General features: G+C 36.7%; 1 protein-coding gene across 2 annotated transcripts in view; it reads right to left on the bottom strand.

Moving 5' to 3' along the window:
- SLIT2 (slit guidance ligand 2) overlaps window positions 1–23162 on the bottom strand; it is a 391304-nt gene that overhangs the window by 30901 nt on the left and 337241 nt on the right. For both annotated transcript variants that reach the window (XM_037829492.1, XM_037829493.1), the window contains 3 exons: window positions 6972–7065; window positions 1837–1974; window positions 1486–1726 (listed from right to left, as the gene is read on the bottom strand). In XM_037829492.1, the coding sequence (XP_037685420.1) occupies window positions 1486–1726; window positions 1837–1974; window positions 6972–7065 (473 nt within the window). The remainder of the gene's footprint in view (window positions 1–1485; window positions 1727–1836; window positions 1975–6971; window positions 7066–23162) is intronic.

Raw genomic sequence — 23162 nt, 5'->3', positions numbered from 1 at the left:
TTACATCACAAATAAATTTAAAAAGAACAATAATAAATACTTAAGTCTATACGCTAGAGGTGCTTATACCTGTCCTTGCTGGAGATTTTCACTTACCTGCTCTTTTTGCCCCCGTTATGGTCTTTATTTATGGTATCTATGAAACAGGAGTGCATCGTACAGGACTGATTTTCATATTCCATATGAAAAACAAATTCTTTAGTGTTAATGCCACGTACAGGGAGAAGTTTCTGTTTTTCCCCTGCTCTCGGGCCTTTTTAGGCATCTGAAGACCAGTTAAGGGACAATTAGGATTTAAGCCCAGAGCACTACTGTGTGCTTCCCATATCAACTCAGTGTGGCAAAAGCTGGAGGTAGGGAGAGAGGCTCCTTAAAGAAGTCCTGCCTGCCTCCAAGTCCTGTTCCTCAAGTCTTCAAAATAAATCCTTCCCCCTCACTGGAGTAAACTAAACATGAAGGGATGGGAGCCATGGGAAACTGGCTGTAATGTGCTGAACTGTCACCCCAAAAACCTATGTTCAATTCCTAAGCCCTGGTCCTGTGACTAGGATCTAATGCAATATGACTGGTGTCTTTGAAAGGAGAGGAAATTTAGACAAAGAGCATGGTGGAGACAGAGAGAGAGAGTGGCCCTGTGAAGGAACAGAGGTTGAGTTATGTCACCGCAAGCCAAAGGATGCCATGGATTGCTGGCCATCAAGGATCTAGGGAGAGGCATGGGACACATTCTCCCCCTTAAACGAAAGGACGCGTGGCCCTGCTAATGCCTTGGCTTTGGACTTCTAGCTTCCAGGATCATGAGAAAATAAACTTGTGCTGTTTAACTCAACTAGTCTGTAGTACTTTGTTACAGCAGCCCTGGGAAACTAAGGTACTGGTAATCCTTTGAATTCAAAATCTTTTAAAATATCATGCCAACCAGAAAAAACAAGCATGCAGCCCAATTCACCCCAGTGGCTCTACTTTTATTACCCCAATCTAGGCTATTTGATACAGGTTTACGTGACTTGCTCAATCATACGCAATGACTTGGTGCCAAGACAATATAAAATTTGACAGGCTCAATGTTGTTTTTATGTCTACTCTTCTAGGTTCTGGGTGAAAAGTTAAATGTGCTGATAGAGTATGTTGCTGAGGTATATTCTGCCACATCTGGAAGTATTCTCTTCCTGGACACTCCTACACATGCTTCCTAAGCAGTTTCCACCTGTGCCAAAACCTGAACTACAGCACAAAGCAAAGACGTGCAATCTGTTGCTATGGTTGATGTGTGTATTTTCAAAGAATCAGGATCAAATGGTGAATAAAAATACCTAGTTCCTATTTAGCTTAGAAAATAGTGATGCTGAAGAGAAGAACTGATGAAACTTTCAACTCAAGAAGTGTTTTCGGTCATTGTGTCTTGTGAGCTACCAGGGAGGTTTATTCTCCAAAGGTGACACTGGCTTAGGGTCATATCAGCTCTTTCTAGAGAGGGAATCTTACCTGAAGAGAGATGTTCGTTTGAGGCCGAACCTTGGCTGAAGGAATCTGAAGATAAGATTCTTTGTTTACAAAATTCACACTGACCAATTTTTCACACTTCTCTCCCTGATAGCCAGGCAAACACTGGCATATTGGCTCATTTATCCTGATGATGCACTGAGCGCCATTCTGACAATCGAAATGATCACAGGGGCTAGTACGAGGGAGGACCATGGGTGGAGAAAACTCACAGAATAAGCCACTAGATAGCAAATAGAGAAAATAGGTTAATTATATTTTACTTAATTACCAAAGTGAATTGAGCCCTGTTAAGAGCTCACTCTAAATACCATGGTGTCTTTCTGCTTTTACCTGTACCCTTCGGGGCAGATGCACGTATAGCCATTCACAGCATCCGTACAGAGGGCTCCGTTTTTGCACTTGTTATCTTGGCAGTCGTCAAAATCGATGTCGCAGTGCTCGCCTATGTACCCTGGTGTGCAGTCACACCTGTTTGAACAAGCAGGTAAACCATTTCAAACCCAAGTGGGCTAAAACAGGTAAAACAGTTACATTTCATCTAGGGAAAAAAAAATGACTCCATCTTAAAAAAAAACAAAACTTATTTAGAATAGGCTCATAGAATTAAAAAATAAGGGGATTCCGAGGAAATAGTACTTGTATGCAAAGTATTCCCTGGTTTCTCACTGTGATTTATCAGAGGAAAAGGGATTTTATCTCCCTGATGCCAGGGAGCAACCACAATCCAAAGAAGAACAGAATGAATGCACTAGAGTCTTTCTTTTTTCTTTCTTTCATTTTTTTGGGCTCACTTTATTTGCTTACGGTGTCCTCAATTCAGCTCTCCTAATTCATTTGAGCCCCTGAGATGATGAAAGAGCAGAGATGCAAAATTTGCTGAGAATATCAAGCATATTTAAACAAATGATTAACATGTTCTATTTTCCAACATGGACTGGAGGCGTTGGGACAAAGTACAATTTTAAGAAGAGCAGGTATGCTACCTATGGAAACCCCAATTCACAATGGAACCAGACAATTCTAATGGCAGAACGGGACTGCCCTCAGGGAGCGGGGTAGGGTCCAATCCCAGAGATCACTTTTCCTCCTGTGCCCCCTGGTTGTGTGGGGCAGGAGGACTCACAGCACTCTGCACTGATGGTGAAGACCCAGGGTGATAACACAGCTGATGCTCCTTGAACACTGCCTCAGTGGCAGGCCCTGCGCTAAGCACCTGGCATGTATGGATTCACCGAGTCCTCACAACAGTCTTGTGATGTTGGTGACACTGTTACCTACGCACCACCGGTGAGAAAACTAAGGGACAAAGAGGAGAAGGACATTGCCCAAGGACCCAGCTTCTCAATGCTATAGTCAGGAACTGAACCCAAGCAATCTGCAAAGAGAGCCTGGATTTCTCACCACTCACTATGCCATTCATCTGGGCTCCCTTCAGACCTGCCCTCTCTCGTGCTGCCATTGGAATCTCCAGTTATGGCTCCAAGGACCTGGGCTTTGGAGTTGCCTGAGGGAAAGCCATATAGGATATACATGGGCTTACAAACTTTGCATTGTGGAGCTTTAGGGGACACATAGGATCCCAATAGGCATTGCTATGAGGGTGGGGGGCCTCTGGCAAGCTCCTTCTGCTCTCCCCGCCTGCTTGCCTGCCAACGCCCTCCCATTGTGATTTGTTAGTTTCACATATGGAGCTTCTGTGAACATTTCTGCTTTAAGAAAGGGCTCACTGACACAAACCAAAACAAAACAAGAAAACACACAGGAAACTATGGTTTAGCCCTACAGAATTTGGACTTTGCAGTTTGATTGGGGTTTGTATCCTGGCTTCACCCTTAGGGTATGTAATATTGACTAAATTTCTTAGTCTCTCTGAGTTCTTGTTTTCTCAATTATATACATGTTACAATGTATATAATTCCCACTTTACAGGTGTGTTAAAAATTAAATAATTATAAATGAATGCATGCATACATGTATACATGTGTGTGTGTATATATGTATATATATGTGTGTGTATGTATATATATGTGTGTGTGTGTGTGTGTATATATATATATATAAAATAAAGCAAAAAAAGGAAAACCAGCTCTGCTCCATATATGCATATAACATATGCAGGGCTGTTTTTACTTTTCTTGCTTTATTATATACCTGATAAATCTCCTAAATTGCTTTTAAATTTTTTTAGACTATGGTATGCACTTCTCTTACCCTTACCCTTAATTTCTTTATCTGCAGAGTTGAAATGATAGAGTGATGTTTGATACGTAACAAATGATAAAAAAATGGTAGGTACAATTCTACTTGTCTTTAAAATTCTACAGAAGATTTTATTTAGTCTGTACAAATATACCCACTTTTCCATTTCAAAGCCATTTGGTTTTAAGTGAATGAGCATAATTAAAAACAACCAAATGAATATGGACATTACTGAACACCATGGGTTTTGACTGAAAAAATTTAACATCAGGATTTAAGAGTTACCTCTGGAGGGCCGATGAATTAAAACAGATGGGTATATATACCCTCTAAAGGTAACAGCCTTTCAACTCAGCATGTATGAATTAAGAAATAAAATGAGCTCACTGGATAAGCATGCTTGCTTGGCAGCCAGTTGGTTTAAATGCTAAGGCATAACAAAGCAAAGGAAAAAACAAGGCTGTAGTTAAGTGGACCCTAAGTGGCCATATACATTTTCAAATAGATGGACAAGGTCCGAGAAGAGAACTTCCATCAATGTTAATGTGAGCAGAGAAGCTGAAGTGCCAAGCATTAAAAGAAAGAAGAAATGCTTTGAAATGCTTTGAATTATTTATCTGAGAAAAGAAATCAAAGTAAAGGTAAAAGAACCACATATTCACAACAGTGGTTCACTTAAGAGCTTTTTTATATTCTCATCTCTACAAATACTTCTTTTAAGCCCATTAGAACTTGGAGTCACATTATGGCCAACATTTTCGTCTTTCCCTTGCTCCTCAGATTGCATTTCAAAACGGAATGGATGAATTTAAATAGGAATTCCCTAAGGTTTGTGTTGTCAATAAAACCTATCACATTCTCTCAACTCTATTATCTGACAAAGACTGAGGAAGAAAACAAATCATAAAAAATACTTTGTTTAGCAGACGAAAAGCTAAGTAAGATGCATGCTTGGAAATACTGCTTATGGCACATCATGGTCCAAAAATACCTAAAAGCAATTATGGAGATTTATGAGGTATATAATAAAGCAAGAAAAGTAAAACCAGCTCTGTTAACTTAGTAATAAGAAAATGAAGCTGAAGTAAGGGTACAAATTGTCCAAACAACACTTATCAGTAGAGATTTTCTTTAACAGTTCCATGTTGTTTTGGTCATTTCCATTTTTTTTTTTTTTTTGCAACTCCCTTTCCCATACTGTGCAGTTATTTATGATACGGTAGTAATAGCACATACTATGACTAACCCGTTTTCTACTAACTACATACAGCTATTAAACAAGCTCAACTTTACTGCTGAGAAGAGTGGATTCCCAAATCAGCTAATCTATGGTCCAAGAGGCACTTTTAAAATTGTGCAAACTAATTGATAAAAAGTGATATCTGATTAAAGATAGTCTTTTTGGAAGATGAACTCCTTTATTTTTAAATGATTTCCATTAAGTTTTACTAATAATTTCTCTTATAATTACAATGCCCAATGTACCATGAAACCTGTATTGCAAAAAACCAACTTCGGAAAACCACCTGCCAAACTGACTAATATGTCTGAGAAATGGCAACATGTGTTAGGTAAGTGATGTACTTTTAATATGCTGAATTCAATTGCAGGCAGACAAAAGACATTAGGAGTAAAATAATTTATGTACAGTGTTTGGTTCAACAAAATGCAATGCAGAATATTGTATAATATAAAAATTTAAATAGATTGTGCCTTTTGTGTAGTGTTGTAAACTAAAATATAGAATAAAAATTGAATCAAAGTTATTATTTTCTCTTTCAATAAAGCACTGAATGGAATCAGAAGGTGCTGCAACAGTATCTGTATATTCTAAAACCAAATTGAAGAAAGAGAATATTTTCTAAAAAAAAACAAAAAAACAAAAAAACACTTTGAGAATAAATATTTCATTCAGATTGACTTTTGAAAGGTAGTGGGGTCTGATGATACTGATGTCCCCTCTCCCCCTAACTTAGAATGTCTACTGATCTTTTGGCCAAAAATTAAAATCTCACTTATTAGCCCAAGTCCCATCTCCTCTTATAGAAACCATTCCTGACCAGAGAAAAATTTTAATCCTCTGAATCCTAAAGCAATTACGTTTGGGTCACATCATCGAGAAGATAAAGTATGTAAAAGTGATTGAATATCCTGTAAAGCACTAAAAAACAAAGATGTTATTATTACCACGTCTCCTGGCCCCTGAGAAACACTCAATAAATATTGTGTGAAGGAACATATAATGCTATTTGCTAGTTGTCTGATATAAGCCCAGCTCAATCCCTGAACCCAATTGTGTCATCCCAAAGAATACGTCCTGTCTTCTATACCAGACCAATTCTAATATTAATAAGCTATAAAATATCTTAGAGGCAACATGTTGTATTAGAGAAATCATCCAACTGGAAAGTATAAAATGTAGCTCCAGCTCTGTCAATAAATAACCCTGAGATCTTCAGACAGCCACCCAACCTCTCTGGGAGGTGGTTTCCCCATGCTTAAAATGTAGACTTTGGACCAGATCATCTCTAAATTACTGCCAGCTCTAAAAACAGAAGTTGCTGTTGATAGGCTCTTAAATTATTTCAATATTGTGGAAAAGGTATCATTTAATTTGACACCAAACATATTCCAGGATAATTGCTGAGGAGGAAAAAGAAATGATTTTGAAGTTCTGAGCTCACTCGAAGAAGCCCTATTTCTAGCTTGCCTGTATGCTTTATCATCTCATATGAGATATTTTGAAGGTGAAAGGAGAACTACTAACAATTACGTTGGCACAACAGATATAAGCTGGCACTGTCCTGGGAAAACTGGGACATATGGTCACTCTGTCTTACTCTGGAAAGAATAAAGTTTCAGACCACAAAGTGTTCATTTTTATTAAAATCCAAGTCCCTATTTTACCTTCAGAAAATAGAGCACCTAATCGATATTACAAATTCAAGTGGCCTTCAAGTACATTCAAATAAATCTATATTCAAAGCCTGCCTTATCCTTTGTTCCATCAAACGACTTCCCAAAAAGAGTCCTAGAGCTAAATGAAACATTCTCTGTATTTTATTATTTTTGTCCGTGCACTCAAAAAGAAAAATCCACGCTGTGATAGGAAGATTTATAAAAATGTCACTGACAGTGGTGAGTTTGTTGATTTAATCCTAGGCAAAGATATAAAGCTGGGTCCTGAAAAGAGATGTGGAAGAGGATTCCTAAAAGAAGAGTCCCCCCATCTGCCCCTTGTGAGCCTGAAGGCAGCTCCTACTTACTTGAATCCCTTTGGCGTCAAGATACACTTGGAGTCGTGCTGGCAGGGATTCAGGTCCTGGGCACAGAAGTTCAGCTTCTCCTCACACAACTCGCCTGTAACACGGTAAATGGTGTTAGTTCATCAAAGAAGGTTCCTAGGCTTCTCACTGGCAGGCTCTGTAACAGGTCTTAGATGGAAGCACAGCTTGTGCTTGAAAAAATTCCCAATGCACGGAACCAGAAGATGCAAACCATGGTTCTGCTGCTAGATAGTCTTATGATTTGGGATAACTATTGTGATTTGTGAATCATATGAACCTTTTTAGAACATATTATCGGAATTAGGAAAAGGAAATCTGTTTTTCTGTTGTTTTGTTTTCTTTAATCTTGAACTTTAAATTGAAGTTTAGCATATTCACAAAGGATAAATGAGCGGTTTAATGAATATTCACAAACTGAACACGATGTTGGAACCAGCATCCACTACCAGAAACACACTGTTTACCAACATCCCAGAATCCTCCCCCATGTCCACTTCTGGTCACTAACTCCCCAAGGGTAACCACTATTCTGACAAGACCATCGTCCACTTGTGCCTGTGTTTGAACTTGACATAAATGGAGTCATTCAGTACGTACACTTTTATGTCCAGCTTATTTGGTTGTTTTATGATTGCAGAAAGAAAAACCTCAAATCTTCATAGTCTCCAGAGTCTTATAAGTCTAGAGGAAAAGACTTTGTTTCCCTTTTATGGATCATTTTAACAGCTCTAAAGAAAACTCCTTAGTTATGTCAACCAAAACATAAAGAAAAAAAGTAAAAGGAGAATCGGTCTGACAAAGAACATACACTTTTCCTTGTATCAGGAAGCTCAAAAAGAATAATTTTATTAATAAATGAGAGCTAAAGGCATAACCACTCCGATTCTAAACACTGTATATTGAATTTCATATCTGGCTATGTCTTAGGAAATTTTTGTAGATACAAATAACATGGCTATATTTTTAGGTATATTAGGCCAAATGTGATTTTCATTGAAAAGAAGAATTTCCAAATCATTGTATAAGATTGTAAAGCAACTAGAAAGATATAAACACAGTTTTCTTTTCCACCTTACTTCTTTGTTGCAAGCCTTTTAAGGTTAATACACTTCAAATTAGCAGAAATAGTTGCTTTACACTTGACAACTGAATGTGGCATATTATTTACACTTCAAGGATATTTTCCACAATATAAATATATAAATGCACTAATTTGGTAATTACATTAATCTGGTATAAGATAACTTAAGTTTTGTTTTTTCTTTATATTTCTTAAAATGAACTGCTTGTATTCAAAGTCTCATACATTGCTTCTCTGAGAAGGCTTGCTGTGTCTCTATACCTGTGATACAAATGTTTTTCATGACATATACCTGATGGGATATTTTAAAACAGAGTTCCTTCACAGGCTTTGCAATTTCAGTTAGTATTACTTTAAACAGTACACCCTGATGGAGTTTATTTATTATATTTTATCAACCTACAATGATGAAATCACTTTCAATTTTCTAATCAATTCTATCTGATTGGGATATAGTCTATTTACAGTAGTCTATATCTGAGGTAGTTTGTAAAAATTTATTGTAGAGAGGGACCATTTGAAATACATAATCTGTGTCATTCAATGTCATTTTCATGTTACAGCCAAATAAGAAATTGTTTTAAAAATGATGAGAGAGAGAGAAAAAATGATGAGAGGAGTGTTTTGCTTCTAATTCACTTTGATCTGATCAAACCCAGTCCAGTCCAATCCACTCCAATCCAATTAATCCAATTCAAACTATGGTTCATAAGGTTTAACTATATGACTCAGGATAAACAGGTGGATGTGATGGACTTTGCCCTCAATCAGCTTCCAATTTACCAGTAAGGGAAAAGTCTGAGCTGGAGACAGAACACACAGAGAGAATTTCATCTTTATTCTCTACCAGCATATTCCCCCTAGACTTGATGTCAAAAGGAGTGAGAAGAGAGACAATTCTAAGAAACTGTTGGCTAAGCAAAGGGTAAAATTCTGTAATCTACGGCTTTAAGACTAAGCATGCCAACTTGAAAAAGCTACATCAATGTCAAGTATTCCTTATCTCGGTAAGACTAACACAATGGTAACAGCAATCATTAATGAAGTTGAGTATGACAGATCTTTGTGACTATTACGTAGTTATACATCTGACAAGAAAATTGGCTAATAACCCCAGAAAGGATTGATCTCAGTGAACATTATAACACTAACAAACATTTTGAAAGCATTTTCTGCATCCTATTACTGTCTAACTCACTTTTAAAGGCCAGTCTTCTACCTTACACTCTCGTCGCCTGGGTCTATTCACTATTTTCTGGATTTAACTCTATGCCTGAGTTAATGGTATTTTCTTTGATTTAATAATATCCCTTGGTAGTCTGTTGTCAGTTTTCCCATCCATTATAAACATCTCCTCTTTTATGAAATCTTCCTAACTAAATCTTTGCAACCATTCTTTACCTATCTACAGTTGTGACATACCACATGCTTGTGTGTGCCTATCTTATGGCAATATGTTATAGAAAATTTACTTTTATACATTTTATGTTACATATTTTATATATCCTATGACATATATCAATATAAATACATTATATATTATATTTATATTTAAATTTATATACTTTTTTATATATTAATATATTTTACACATTTATATTTGTTCAACAAACATTTAATATAGTGCTTACTACTGTGTATCAGACACTGTCTTAAACATGGTACAAATAGGCATTGACTTACTATTTATGACATCCATAGAGGGTGGGGTTGCAGGGTTGCACTATGTTGCATGCATTGTATGATTATTGGTGCTTAACTCATTCCCTTTCTTGTACTGTAAGATTATTGAAAGTAGAACACTTAGCATATTTGTTTTTGTATTTTCCTAGCATTTGGTATGGTGATATAATCCAATAATAGTTATTAAATGAAAGAATTCCAGAATCAATTCTTTTTTAAAGTGAGAACTTCATCCTGTTGACTTACATTCCAATTGAGTTTCATTTTAGCTATTAGATATCTATTTTTCTACTTTTTTACATAAAAATTAATCACTTATCATTACAACATAGCTTATGTTTTTCCTTTACACACTATTTAAATTTGTCCTCACTTATTATTAAAATAAATACTTTCACTGTGCTATTTAATTTGTTCTAATTATATCAGATCTTGCTGTATTTGGGGGAATGCCAGCTTTTAAAGCATAAATAATATCCCACAGTGACAAGACTTGGCTCAATATAAAATGGAAAATACCCAATACAAATACTGGACTTCAACCTACTTCTCAGCCAGTAAAAGAAAACTGGATATCTGAAAGCTGCATTGGCTTTACAGCAAGAATGAAAATAAAATATACTGTGAGTAATGAGCTGATATGTTCTTGGTTATTATTGAAAACATTCCCTCAAACCTCACAGTATTGAGAGGACATTACGCAATTTTACTTTGGTTTTTATTTTCGGTATGTGTGGAATCAGAATTAATATTGAATTAGTGAAAAATCAAGGGAAAATGATGCAAAATGAGGAAACTGAATTGGCTTTTTTTTCCTGTTCCAGAGATGGAGACAGTATCATCACTGGTTTCCTCTCTTCCTGAGATGATTATGTGTGACGTGATAGAAAGGAAAGGTGGAAGTATTCTTTATTCTCCTACTACAGTTAGTGATATAAATGATTAGCCTTTAAGCAGGTCTTAACAGGTTTAATGTGCCATTGGGAAAGATTTGTCAGTCCATTTGAGTGGTTTGGGATGATGTGGTTGAACATTGGGTTAAACTGTGGTGACCATGAACCTATCAGAATACAAAGGGTCTGCAAAAACATCAACTCTATAATTTGGCTTCAACCCACTCCATTACATCCTAGGATTCCTATTTATTTGCTTTTAGCTCCTGACTCTGAAGAGTTCCTAATCACGAAGATTCAGTTTCTCAGCCTTTTTTGTTTGTGATTAAGGGGAGTGAATGTATGTATATATGTGGGTAGTCTGTGCTTTGGAGAGTGAACAGAGTAACAGAGTTATCTCTTCAGGGTAACAGGGGTTAGTGAATGAAAAATGGCGACAAGTGTAGTTGGTACACAAGGCCTGGGTGTGCCAGAAACTTAGAGAAAAAGCGCCAACATGTCCTAAACAAAGTCATCTTTATTTGTAAGAAAATTACATCCAGTTCTTGGATTCATCTCTTCCTGCCTCATCTGTCCAGGCAAGTATGTCAGAGAGTGGGGTAGGAAATGGCCATGTTCTACAACTAGACTAGAATGACCTGTGCAAGAGTAAGGGAAGCGTGGTGTCCATCTCCCCAGGAGAGTACAGCTCTGCAAAGGCCCACTCTTAAGGAGGACATATGATTCATTACTTACTGAATAGCTGCACATGTGGTTTTTCTTAAGAATTTGATGCAGTGGTAACATGACCATAGATCCTGACTTGTTCAGGACAATCCTGGTTTATACCTGTTGTGCCAAGGTAATCATCAATAGTGTGTTTGCTTTTCCATTTATCACAGAGATACTCTAATGTGGATGATAAATGTTATGGTCACCTTATCCATGGAACAATAAATAAACAGAGTTAATATAAACCAACATAAAGAGACTCCAGAGAAAAACGATTCTATTGGGTCTCCCAACATTTGAGTTGTTGTGGCACAACAACTCAATCTTCTGTATTCGATACAGAAGATTGACTGGTTGCAGAGAAGTGAACTATTTTCTAAGTACTGGGCCTCAGTTCTTCACCTGCAAAATGAGGCTCTTGAAATTGAAGACATGTAAGGTCAATGAGGCTCAAAAAAACAATCTAAAAAAAAACAGCACAAAAGGCAAATATTTTCAGAGATGGATAATGCAGATAGTAAGTGACCAGGGAGAACATCATGGTTAGCGGTACAAATCAACACTATTGCATTCAGTGGTAAAAACAAAGTGTCAGCATGTGGCAGAGTCCTTTGAGGTGCCAAAATATTGCAAATATAATTGCAATGAGGCAGAATCCTCAATGCATTTTGATGACTCTGATGACACATGGTACCCAAAGTTGGCCCTGCCTCCTGCTTCATTTTAGATTTATGAACTTCCCTGATTTTAATACTCCTTCATTCTTAAACACAAGAGACTTTTTAATCTTCATCTGTGCTTCTCTTAAGTTGCCTTTCTTTAAATTTCTAATTATCACACTTATTCAAATGATTTGAGAACTATTCCAGAAATTTCTTTCCTGATACTTATACAATGATCCACCTGTGGCTTTTCTAATGATTCTGATAAATCAGATTTTTAGCATCACCATATAATTTGATTGCCAACTATGTACCAGGACCTCTGTCAGCACTGGGAGTATAATGGTGAATGAAGAAGATACTAGGCCCGCCCTCGTGGAGGAGACAGATTTTACTCAAATAATTTTGCTACTGAATGTACATTGCAGGAAAATGTCATAGTGCTCTGGAAGGGAGATGACTCCATGAGGAGGAACAGGGGAAGCTCTCCAGAAGTGGTGGTGGCTGTGGCTGTAGGATACAGCGTGTGGGAAGATGTGTGTTTCAATAGTGTGTTTGTTTTTCCATTTACTCACAGAGATACTCTAACATGGATGATAAATGTTACGGTCACCTTATGCATGGAACAATAAATAAATAGAGTTAATATAAATCAGAATCTATAGATCATGTTACCACTGCATCAAATTCTTAAGAAAAACCACATGTGCAGCTATTCAGTAAGTCATGAATCATAGTCCTCCTTAAGAGTGGGCCTTTGCAGAGCTGTACTCTCCTGGGGAGACGGACACCACACTTCCGTATCCTACATGCATGGCGACCTCTGGGAGACACAGAGTGAGCCCAGGAGAGCCTGGTGCTGCAGGAAGCCGCAGAGGTAGGCAGGAGCCACATGGGTAGAATGCCCTGATTCGATAAGCAATGGGAAGCCACTGAAGGGTTTCAAGTTGTGGGATGGTCAGGTGACATTTGCACTTTGAGAAGATCATTCTGGCTTCACTGCAGGATGGATTACAGAGGGGCAGATTCAGATGCACTTGAGAGATGACTTAGTTTGGGCTCTGGTGATGGTGGTACTGATGTGGTTGGCCTGAAGACATGTTTAGGAAGCAAAATGGATCAGATAAGGGCAGGGGAAAGAGAGGGAGGGAATTGTCTGGGACTTCTTGGTCCTAGCATTTATACCTGAAAGGATCTTTCAGTGACACAGAGAACGATGGAAGAAGACAAGGCTTGCAGGGTGAAAGAGTTTAAAATATCATGAGGTGGTAATTTCCAAATCATTGGGGGCTTATGGTGATAAATAACACTTTCAACTATGCCAATCTTTCTTTCTTTCTTATGTCTCTTTACTCGTGTTTCATTTCATGTGGCTCTCCTCTCTTTTGTCTCAAATTTTCTTTAAGGATTCTGAGCTTCTCTAACAATCGGAGCCTGAAATAAGTGGTGCACAAAGAGGAAATGGCCCATGACCGTTACTTCTGTGCTGAAAAAGTTTGTAAACAAGAGACCTGCTCTACAAGAAATACTAAAGGGAGCATTACAGGCAGATAGGGAAAAAACAAACAAACAAACAAAAATAACAAAAAAAAACAGGAGAGAGGTTTGGAGAACAGTATAGAAATGAAGAGTATCAGTAAGGGTAAAAAGAGAGAGGGGAAAAAATAAAAATAAAATAAGACAGGACATATAAAATCCAAAAGACACAATCGTAGACAGTAACACAATATTGTAAGTACACTGAACAAAGCTGAGTGTGAGCAGGGTTGGAAGAGGAAGGCTAGGAAGCATGTAGGATACCAGAAGGAAAGACAGAAGAGGGGACTGTATAACTTAGCGAAAACTAGAGTGGATAATAATGGTGATTAAAATGCACACATATAAGAATGTTTTTACATGAAGGAGAACAAATGAATGTCAACATTGCAAGGTGTTAAAAATGAGATGGTATATGGGAAAATACAATCAACGCAAATTAGAGTCTATAGTTAACAGTAACATTGTAATACACTTCCATGAAATGTAACAAATGCAATATACCAAAGCTAATGTCAATAAGAGGGGGAAATAAGGGAGCTATATGGGATTCTTGGGGTTGTTGTGCTTCTCCTTTTTATTTTATTTTTTACTCTTCACTTTTTTTCCTCTTCTTTTTTCTTTGCAGAAGAAATGGAAATGCTCTCATATAGACTGCGGCAGTGAATGCATAACCATGTAACTATATCAGGAGCCAATAACTGTTTACTTAAGATGAATTGTATGGTGTATGAATAAAACTGTTTAAATACTAAACAGAAAGATACAAGTGCTGAAGAAAATGTGGAGAGAGGGATGTATCTATTCACTGTTGGTAGGGAAGTAGAATGGTGTAGCCCACCTGGCGGGCAGGGTGGTGGTACCACAGGAAGCTAAGCATGGGGTTGCCATATGGCCCTGCAACCCCATTATTAGGTATATTGAAAGAACTGAAAACAGGGACACAACATGAATGGACATTTGCACACAGGTATTTATGGTGGCAGTATTCATGATTTGCAATGGATGGAGGTGGCCTAAGGGTACATCAACTGATTAACAGAAGGGCAAACTGTGTTATATGCATACAATGGGATACTGAGCAGCTACAAGAAGGAATCAAGTTCTGATGCAAGCAACTAGGTAATGGACCTTGAGGACAATATGTTGCATGAAGTAAGCCAGAAGTTAAAAGATTAATGTTATAATGTCTCACTAATACGGACTGAATATATTGTGCAAAATCTGAGAACTGAATTCAAGAGCATAGGTTAACAGGGGAAGGCTTATTGTAAAGCTTTCTAGATTGTAAGCTCTTATATCAGTCACATCAATTCCTGAGTTTTTATGGTTATTTCTAAATTCTGAGATGCTGGGCTCTTTGTATATAACCTGTTTGTTCCCTGGAACTTTGGGTATCTGTTTGACATCTGAGACTCAGTGCTAGAGTTCTGAAGCTATAAAAGTCATTATTATCCCATATAGCAGCTATTAAAAAAAGCTGAAAACAAGATCAGACTCCAACTAAAGATATGAATGAAGCTGATCTGGTTAGTACTAAGGTAAATAAGAATAAAGGGTAAAAGACAATATTGATGGTGTTTTGAAATTTCAACTTCTGTGTGAGACCAAAAGAAGAGATATTTATTTGGTGCAAAATTTATACCTTCTGTAGCACTCTATCTAATTTAATTTGTATGATCAGTTTCTTCAAACACCGTAACCACATGGAACCTTGAATAGGAACTGAGATCTGGTTGGTCTGTAAAGTTTAGTATGATGCCCCAATTCATCTCAGAGTAATCGGGGCAGAGAATAAAAAAGTATTTGCAAAGCCCTCTTGAGGAACTTGGGAAAAATGTGGAAATATTAAACTTCCCCACCTGGGGAATTTCTGATATTCTCACAAGCACTGGGGACTACCCCATTTAATAGGTCAAGCCTTCAATCTTGGGGCTTGCCCTTATGAAATGTATTCCTGCAAAGGAGAAGCTAAGCCTACTTATATTATGCTTAAGAGTCACCCCAGGGAACCTGTTTTGTTGTTCAGATGAGGCCTCTCTCTCTAAGCCAACTCTGCAGGTAAACTCACTGCCCTTCCCCCTACATTGGACATGAGTCCTGGTGATGAGCTGGCCCTGGCACGTGGGACTAAGAAACTCTCTTGGACCAAAAGGGGGAAGAGGAAATGAAACAAATTAGAGTTTCAGTGGCTGAGAGATTTCAAATAGAGTCGAGAGGTCATTCTGGAGATTATTCTGCATTATATAGCTATCTGTGCCAGTTTGGATATATTATGTCCCCCCAAAATGCCATGTTCTTTGATGCAATCTTGTAGGGGCAGATGTATTAGTTTTGATTAGCTTGGAATAATCACTTTGATTGAGTGTTTCCATGGAGATGTGACTCAATCAACTAGGCAAGACCTTTGATTAGATAATTTCCATGGAGGTGTTACCCCACCCATTCAGGGTGGGCCTTTATTAAATCACTGGAGTCCTATAAAAAGAGTTCACAGACAGACAGAAGGAGCTTGGAACAACTGAGAGTGACATTTTGGAGAGGAGCTATAGCTGAGAGACACATTTTGGAGATGACTGTTGAAAGCAGACTTTTGCTGACGCTTTGGTGATACTAGCCCAGAGTTTGCCCCAAGAAGCGAAGCCTAGAGACATTTTGGAGAATGCCATTTTGAAACACAACCTGGGAGCAAAGGAAGAAGATGCCAGCCACATGCCTTCCCAGACAACAGAGGTGTTTCAGATGCCATTGGCCATTTCTTCTGTGAAGAAATGTTGATGCCTTACCTTGGACATTTTTATGGCCTTAAGACTGTAACTTTGTAACCAAATAAATCCCCTTTATAAAAGCCAGTCCATTTCTGGTATTTTGCATGATGGCAGCATTAGCAAACTGGGGCACTATCTCTTTGTATTTTTTAGTGTATTGCAATAGCTAGAAGCAAACACCCAAAACTGTTGAACAGTAATCCAGTAGTACTGATCCTTGAAGATGACTGTATAACTACATAGCTCTTAAGGTGTGATGGTATAATTGTGAAAGCCTTGTGACTGACACTCCCTTTATCCACTGTATGAACAGATGAGTAAGAAAACAAAGATAATAAATAAATAAATAAATAATATGGGGGATAAGGGGTATGGGATGTTTTGGGAGTTCTTTTTTTATTTTTATTTTTATTCTTATTTTAATTTAATTTAATTTTTTTTTTTTGGAGTAATGAAAATGTTCAAAAATTGATTACGGTGATGAATGCACAACTGAATGTACACATTGGATGCATATCTGGTATGTGAATATATCTCAATAAAATTGCATTTAAAAAATAAAAAAAGGGCAGGGTCTGAAAGGAACACAGCAGAGCAGTCAGCCCTATATTTGCTGCTGGGATTGGAAGCCTCTCCGCAAAGCACTCTGGGTCTTGGTGACTTGGACCCATCAATCCTTGCCTCTCTCTAGAAAGGGAGTTGGTGTTAGCGTTAGTGGCCAGGGTTTGCAGCACAGACTACCCAAACTGTAGTTAGTTAAGATTCTCCTCCCCTTAGAGTAACAAAGGTGACAATGGCAAGAGAACTACAAACTGCTGTGTCTTACAATGGAGGAGAAAAGTGAGTGTCATGCCTTGTTTCATAAACATTACAATATATTTGGGGTCCCCTGAATTTTGAATGATAGTTGCAATTAATAATAACTACTAATATGCATACTATCATTAATTATAAAAATAATTATCTCAAAGTATTTTATCAATCACTTAAATTATGTCAAAGACATCAACAATCATGATTAAATGGTGTTCAATCTTGTCACTAATAATAATTTACAGCTCCCTCCTTCCTCCCTCAACTATCTCTTAAATACCCTTTTACTTTAAAAAGACTGGTTTAATTCATGGCATTGTTGAAACTTCTTAACTATAATGAATCTGTAATGAATGAATGAATAATGAAAATACTCTATTGTCCAGAGTTAACATTAAATGTTTCCTGAATTTAATAATAGTGTAAAAGGAAATTACTTACTTATAATAAGATTAATTTAATGTCCTCCTTTCCTAATTGAGAGTGAGAATTTTGAATTTGAACAAAATGAGAACTGCTTTAGTTTAATAGTTTTCATAATATAATGTTGGGGAAAATATTTTTGGGTGAAACCCAGCAAATGATTAAAGGATAAGCATGACAAAGTCCTTTACAATATGGAAAATTTAGAGGAATATGAGTGACTCTTGATTTTCCAGTATCCTTTTTCATCTAGTGATTTGGATATGGACAACATCCCAGCCCAGTAACTAGTTGAATGACATCATTTCAAATTTGTTATTGAAAACTATATTATACAGTCCTCAAATATGTTGTAATTTCTTCCGAAAAGATGTGTTCTCTTTGTAATGTAAACCATACAAATCAGAGAGAGGAAATTTTTGAAGAGTTTTGGATGGGTGATTAATTGCTTTCTTTCTACCAAAAAAATTGGGCAATAGCCTATCTAGTCCAGGCTTATTCAGTCCACAAATCCTACTGAGCAGTAGGGAAAGTTGGTCATTTTGTCCCTGCATTAAAATTTCAGGAATTTTTCTAATTCCTATAACTCTTTACAATCTTCATTTATTTTGAACTTTATGAGTTGAAGTCAATCATACTCAAAATAGGAAGGCCCAAGAAAACATACTATGATTGTAGAGACTAAGATGTTTCAAAGAAGGGGAATCATACTGTGTTGTTGCTCATTTTTGTTTTCTAAATTATACGAAATGGGTTGCTAGATAATAATTGTCTGCCAGAAAGTTTGATCAGTGTTCATATTAAGTCCTCAGTTACAGACTTGCACAGTAACTATAGAATGCTTTTAACTTTTTTGGGATATTAGAAATGATGACTTCATGCTGATGAAGTAACTGACCCGATATGAACCTGTAGTCAAGAATCAAAGCCAAGAAAATTTGCTGGTAGACGAGGGTAATGTTTTATGCATTTTTGTATCATTTTCAATGCTTAGCACAATATCCTGCAAAAGATGTGCTCTCAATAAATATTTGTTGAATTTTTAAAATGAAAAACTTCCCACTCCAAATAAATACAAAAAGGAGGTGTTTTTAAATACTTCCTCATTGGAACACCAGAGTCTAATAATAAAACTGATTCCAACAGCTACTGAAATCCCAGAAAATATTTAACTCAGCTTTCAAAGTAAATAAATTCAAATAAGATTGAATAAGGTTTGGTTACGCTAAACTGTTGTTCTGGACTCAATGGGCACTTCTTGTTAACAAAGAGCAAGCAGAACCTTTAAAATGTTTTCTAAGATTCAAACACATTTAGGAAGGATTTGAGAGATTGGAAAATGAATGGAATCCACAGAATATTGTTAGATTGCCAAAGTATTCTCTCCAGTTAAAACAGATTGCAACTTTAGCTTCTCTTATTTGAGGCTATCAAGTATAACTACAAATATATCAGTTTTGATATAAAGATCTTACCACTTTGGATACAGAGTTAATAAGAGGAGTCACTGTAATCAGAGACCAGGAAACCCTAATAAATATACACAAAAACCTAAAAAAAAAAAAAAGCCAAATCCAAGTGTTTTTCAGTATTCAATATTTCCTTACACTTTAATGTGTAGTAAGGGAGTGAGGAGAACCATAGACCTATCCCTAAATTAAGCCTTTCGATTTGAAGTGAGCATAGAAAGTAAAATAACTTTCCTGCAAAACATGAGAAGCAAAACACCTGACTTGCATGGCTACAGGGTTTTCAAACATAAAGAAGGGATAATTGATATTGAAAGCTGAAAAGAGACAGCAGGGAGAGCATAAGAAAAGCTTGTTTGGTATAAATGATTAGTCAGAGCCAAGCCTGGTAGAAGGCAGTAAGTAAGAAAGGATGGTTCCAGCAAAGCACCTTCAAATTAGAATGAAAGCCTTGACGTCTGCCAGACATTGATTGGTTTGCATCTAACAAGGTTTGTATCTTTGGGTAAATGCTTTATTGTTGTTTAATAAAAGTTATTCCCCAAATCTTTATGATTTATAGCTGCAGAGGTCTTCTAAATTAACAATATGTCAACTAATTATGGATGTTCTTTTATTTAAGAAAACTACCCTGCATGCTGTAAAGAAACAGAAATTTTATGTTCTAATTAAGTTTTGGATTCTTAAAAACCCAGAAAATGGTTTGACTGCTTCAAAACGTCATTTCAGTCAGCAGAAAATTCTTGGAAATATAAGATCTTTTATAAGCATAAGCATGAAATTTAGTTAACACATGAAACCATGTGGTGATTTAAAACACTGCCCAGCATGATCCTGGGGATAAATATAACTATTTAAGGACACAGTCCTGTGACAGAGTAATTGCTATTGTATTTCTGAGATAGACTCAGACCTCAGATATCCATGCCCTAGACCACCAATTGCTCTAGTACTTGTGAAAAAAAAAAATGATATTAGACCAAGGAAGATATCAGATGCATTAACCCACAGAGAATTGAACATGTTTTATTTACTTTCTAAAATATAAAACCATTTTTAAATGTTTTTAACTTAACTCCGCACACTCTAAGAGTAATTGACCAAACATAGTAAACCACCCAAACAAACAGAAAAAATGAAATCTTTAGCAAGGATAGACAGAGAGAGCTGTTGTATAATGTATTTCCTTATTAAACTTATAATCCTGCAAATGTCTCACATACAACTGAAAATATCAAGGAAAGCATATATCATGTTCCTGTTAGGAAGCTGTGCCCACATTTGGCACTTGGCGACTTTTTGCAGCTGAATGAGTGAAAATCCAATATTAGTAGTTAAAATTCTGAGTTTCTAAATTCTAGACATGACCACCCTCCTAATCACTCTAGGACTACTGTCTTTTCTTGGGCATGTATACATCTGGGTAGCCATTTGGACGATACAGATGTCAATGATTATCTATGGCTCTTTTTATGCTTTAGAAATCTGATATGAACTTAGTGTATTTTTTAAAATCAAACTCTTAGACTTCGCGATATTTATTCTATAAAATGTTTCAATAAATGTATATTCTTCAAATATCTTTCCCTCTTCAAATTAATTTAAATTTAGGGGGAACATTCCTATAACCTTAAATATTTTTTATTTACAGCCTATTTTACTGTACTAAATGGTCTATGTTTTTCCTTATAAAATAATACATATTCATGATACTCAAAGCATAGAAAAGCAGAAAGTCTTAGTCCTTTTTTTAGGAACCCCTAATTCCTACTCAGTTTCTGTTATAGCCTCCTACAAATTGATAAAGTGTATTTCATTTGACAATTTTATAAGATTTGGCATAGTTACACAGATATTGAGGCTCTAAATGACTTATTTGCATATTGCTTTCAGATTTCATTTCATCAACATTCCTTTTAGCTTGCGCACACAGCGAAATTTACGTAGCATTAAAAGAAAGAGGGGAATCAAAATGAAAATCAAAATAGACTTAAAGGCAACTAACCTTTTTCCACCTCATTCAGATTAGCAGCTGGCAGCGACAAAGACAGAAGAGACAAAAGACTTTTTACATTGCGATACAACAGCAGAGCACAGGAAGCAAAGGCGCAGCATTAACAGCAGAGAAGCAAACGGAAGCGAGGCATAGATTTCTTACCTACAGCCGGGCCAAACGCACAAACATGGAAAAAATGAGGTAAGAGGCAAATGCCATCACAGGGAGCGAGAACCCTCACGTCTGCACCTGGACCAGGTGATCTATCAACCAGCAGCTTTACTTTGTAAGACGTTATGGTTTGTGCATGCACATCAGAGATTCAGAAAACAAATGGGAAAATTCAAGTGTGCTGAATAGTTTCCACAAAATATATTCTAAAGACTTCCCATGCCCAACCGGCATGAAAACTTTCATTTTATTGAATCCATGTTATCCCATTAGGCAATACCATGGCTCAACATGTGATCAATTTTGTTATCATACTTATGGTATGTGTTTAAAAAATATTTAAAAAAATAAAATCTTTCAAGCTAAAATGAAAGCTCTAAAATGAGTTTTTAAATGATTTTTTAACCGTTCCAAAGTCCTATTTTTCCAATCCTTACCATAGTGGTTTTAATTTAAACTCAAAGTGAATGACACTTTTTAGAAAATTAACATTGTCTGAAGAATGCTAGCAATCACGTTATACATTTGCTAACTAAGAAAGCAGAATAATAGACTGAATTAGAGAACAACAGTTCTGATGACTAGGATGGGGAGGATGCAGTGATCCTTATAATTCATGTTGTCAATCCTTGTAGCAAGAAAGAAAGGACAGTTTTCTCCTCTACTAAATAAAAAAAAACTATTTAATGTGATGTTTTCATCCCTCAAGGCTTAAATAAAGTTTAACAAAATATTTTCTTATCAGTAGTTCATTTTACTTTGAATATTTCTAAGCATGTTTTATAGCCTGCTCACCATGTCATGAATTCTCTGTTAATTTGCTTTTGGATGTCTAAATTTTCTCCATTAACTACATGATGCCCATTCTGACTCTTAATACAGGTGCCACATGCAAAATCTTTTGCCATATTAATTTACAACCTTTTCTCATTGTATAGCTGTGGGAGATAAAGTAAAAAATCTTCAAAGAATAAAAGCAACTTGTGATTTGAATGATTTTTAAACAAGGACAGCATTATTATATTCCCTAAGCATAGCTGGGTTTCTGTTCTCAGCTCTCATGATCATTAATCAGAGTCCAAAATTAAATTTAAAACAATACAGTCAGGTTAAAAGAAAATGCCTCCCTAACTGCAGACTTGGATAAAGCATGATATGAAACTCTGGAGTCCAATTTGTACTTTCCTGTAATTAAACGCTCATCTGTGTCCTACTACATCAGAATCTGCAGAAGGTTGTTTGGTATTTTGTAAAATGAGCTCATTTCACACAAGGACCAAAACACTACAGTTAATAAATGAGCTGTAAACATGTGCCATTTAGGTGTCTGCTCTAATGCCGAATGGTCACATCCGTGTGGCCCAAACGATCCAGCCCAAAGTCACAGTGGTAACATCGTCATGCTCCTCATGAAATGTACTTTCTCTTGAGTTATATTTTTGTTTATTTTTTGTTTGAAAGAAGGGAAACTGACATTTGCTATAGCTATGTCTAAAAAAACTGAAGGGGACTCAGTTCTTGGCTAGAGCTAAATGGCTCTTGACAAGTAGTCACGGCAGGCTCCTACACCATAACTTTTATAGATGTCTCAAAACACGATACTGTAATGGCCAAACGGTGGTTTTGCTAAGCTTTGGGTTTTTATGATGATATTAAGGAATTGATCTGACACAGTTGGTTAATGTGGCTTCATAATACCTCCCCCAGTATTCCCAGTTCAGCAGCACTGAACTAAGATACTTAGGATAGGAAGAAACGTTCAAGAGATCAGGTTACAGGAAGGGAGCTTGGAAAATGAAGGGTGAGAAGGGCAGACAAAGACTCAAAAGAAATGGAAAAGGAATATTGCATGACAACTTTAAAGCCAAAGCAGGGGGCCCCTCCAAACCAACTTGGGAGAGTCTACCACCTTATGTAAATTATCACTTAAAAGGCATGTAAGAACAATGAACAGCAGGGCTGCC

This window comes from Choloepus didactylus, chromosome 3 (assembly GCF_015220235.1).
Source record: "Choloepus didactylus isolate mChoDid1 chromosome 3, mChoDid1.pri, whole genome shotgun sequence".
NCBI classification, from domain to species: domain Eukaryota; kingdom Metazoa; phylum Chordata; class Mammalia; order Pilosa; family Megalonychidae; genus Choloepus; species Choloepus didactylus.
The sequence above is the reverse complement of the archived record's forward strand: the minus strand, read 5'-3'. Positions and strand labels throughout refer to the sequence as shown.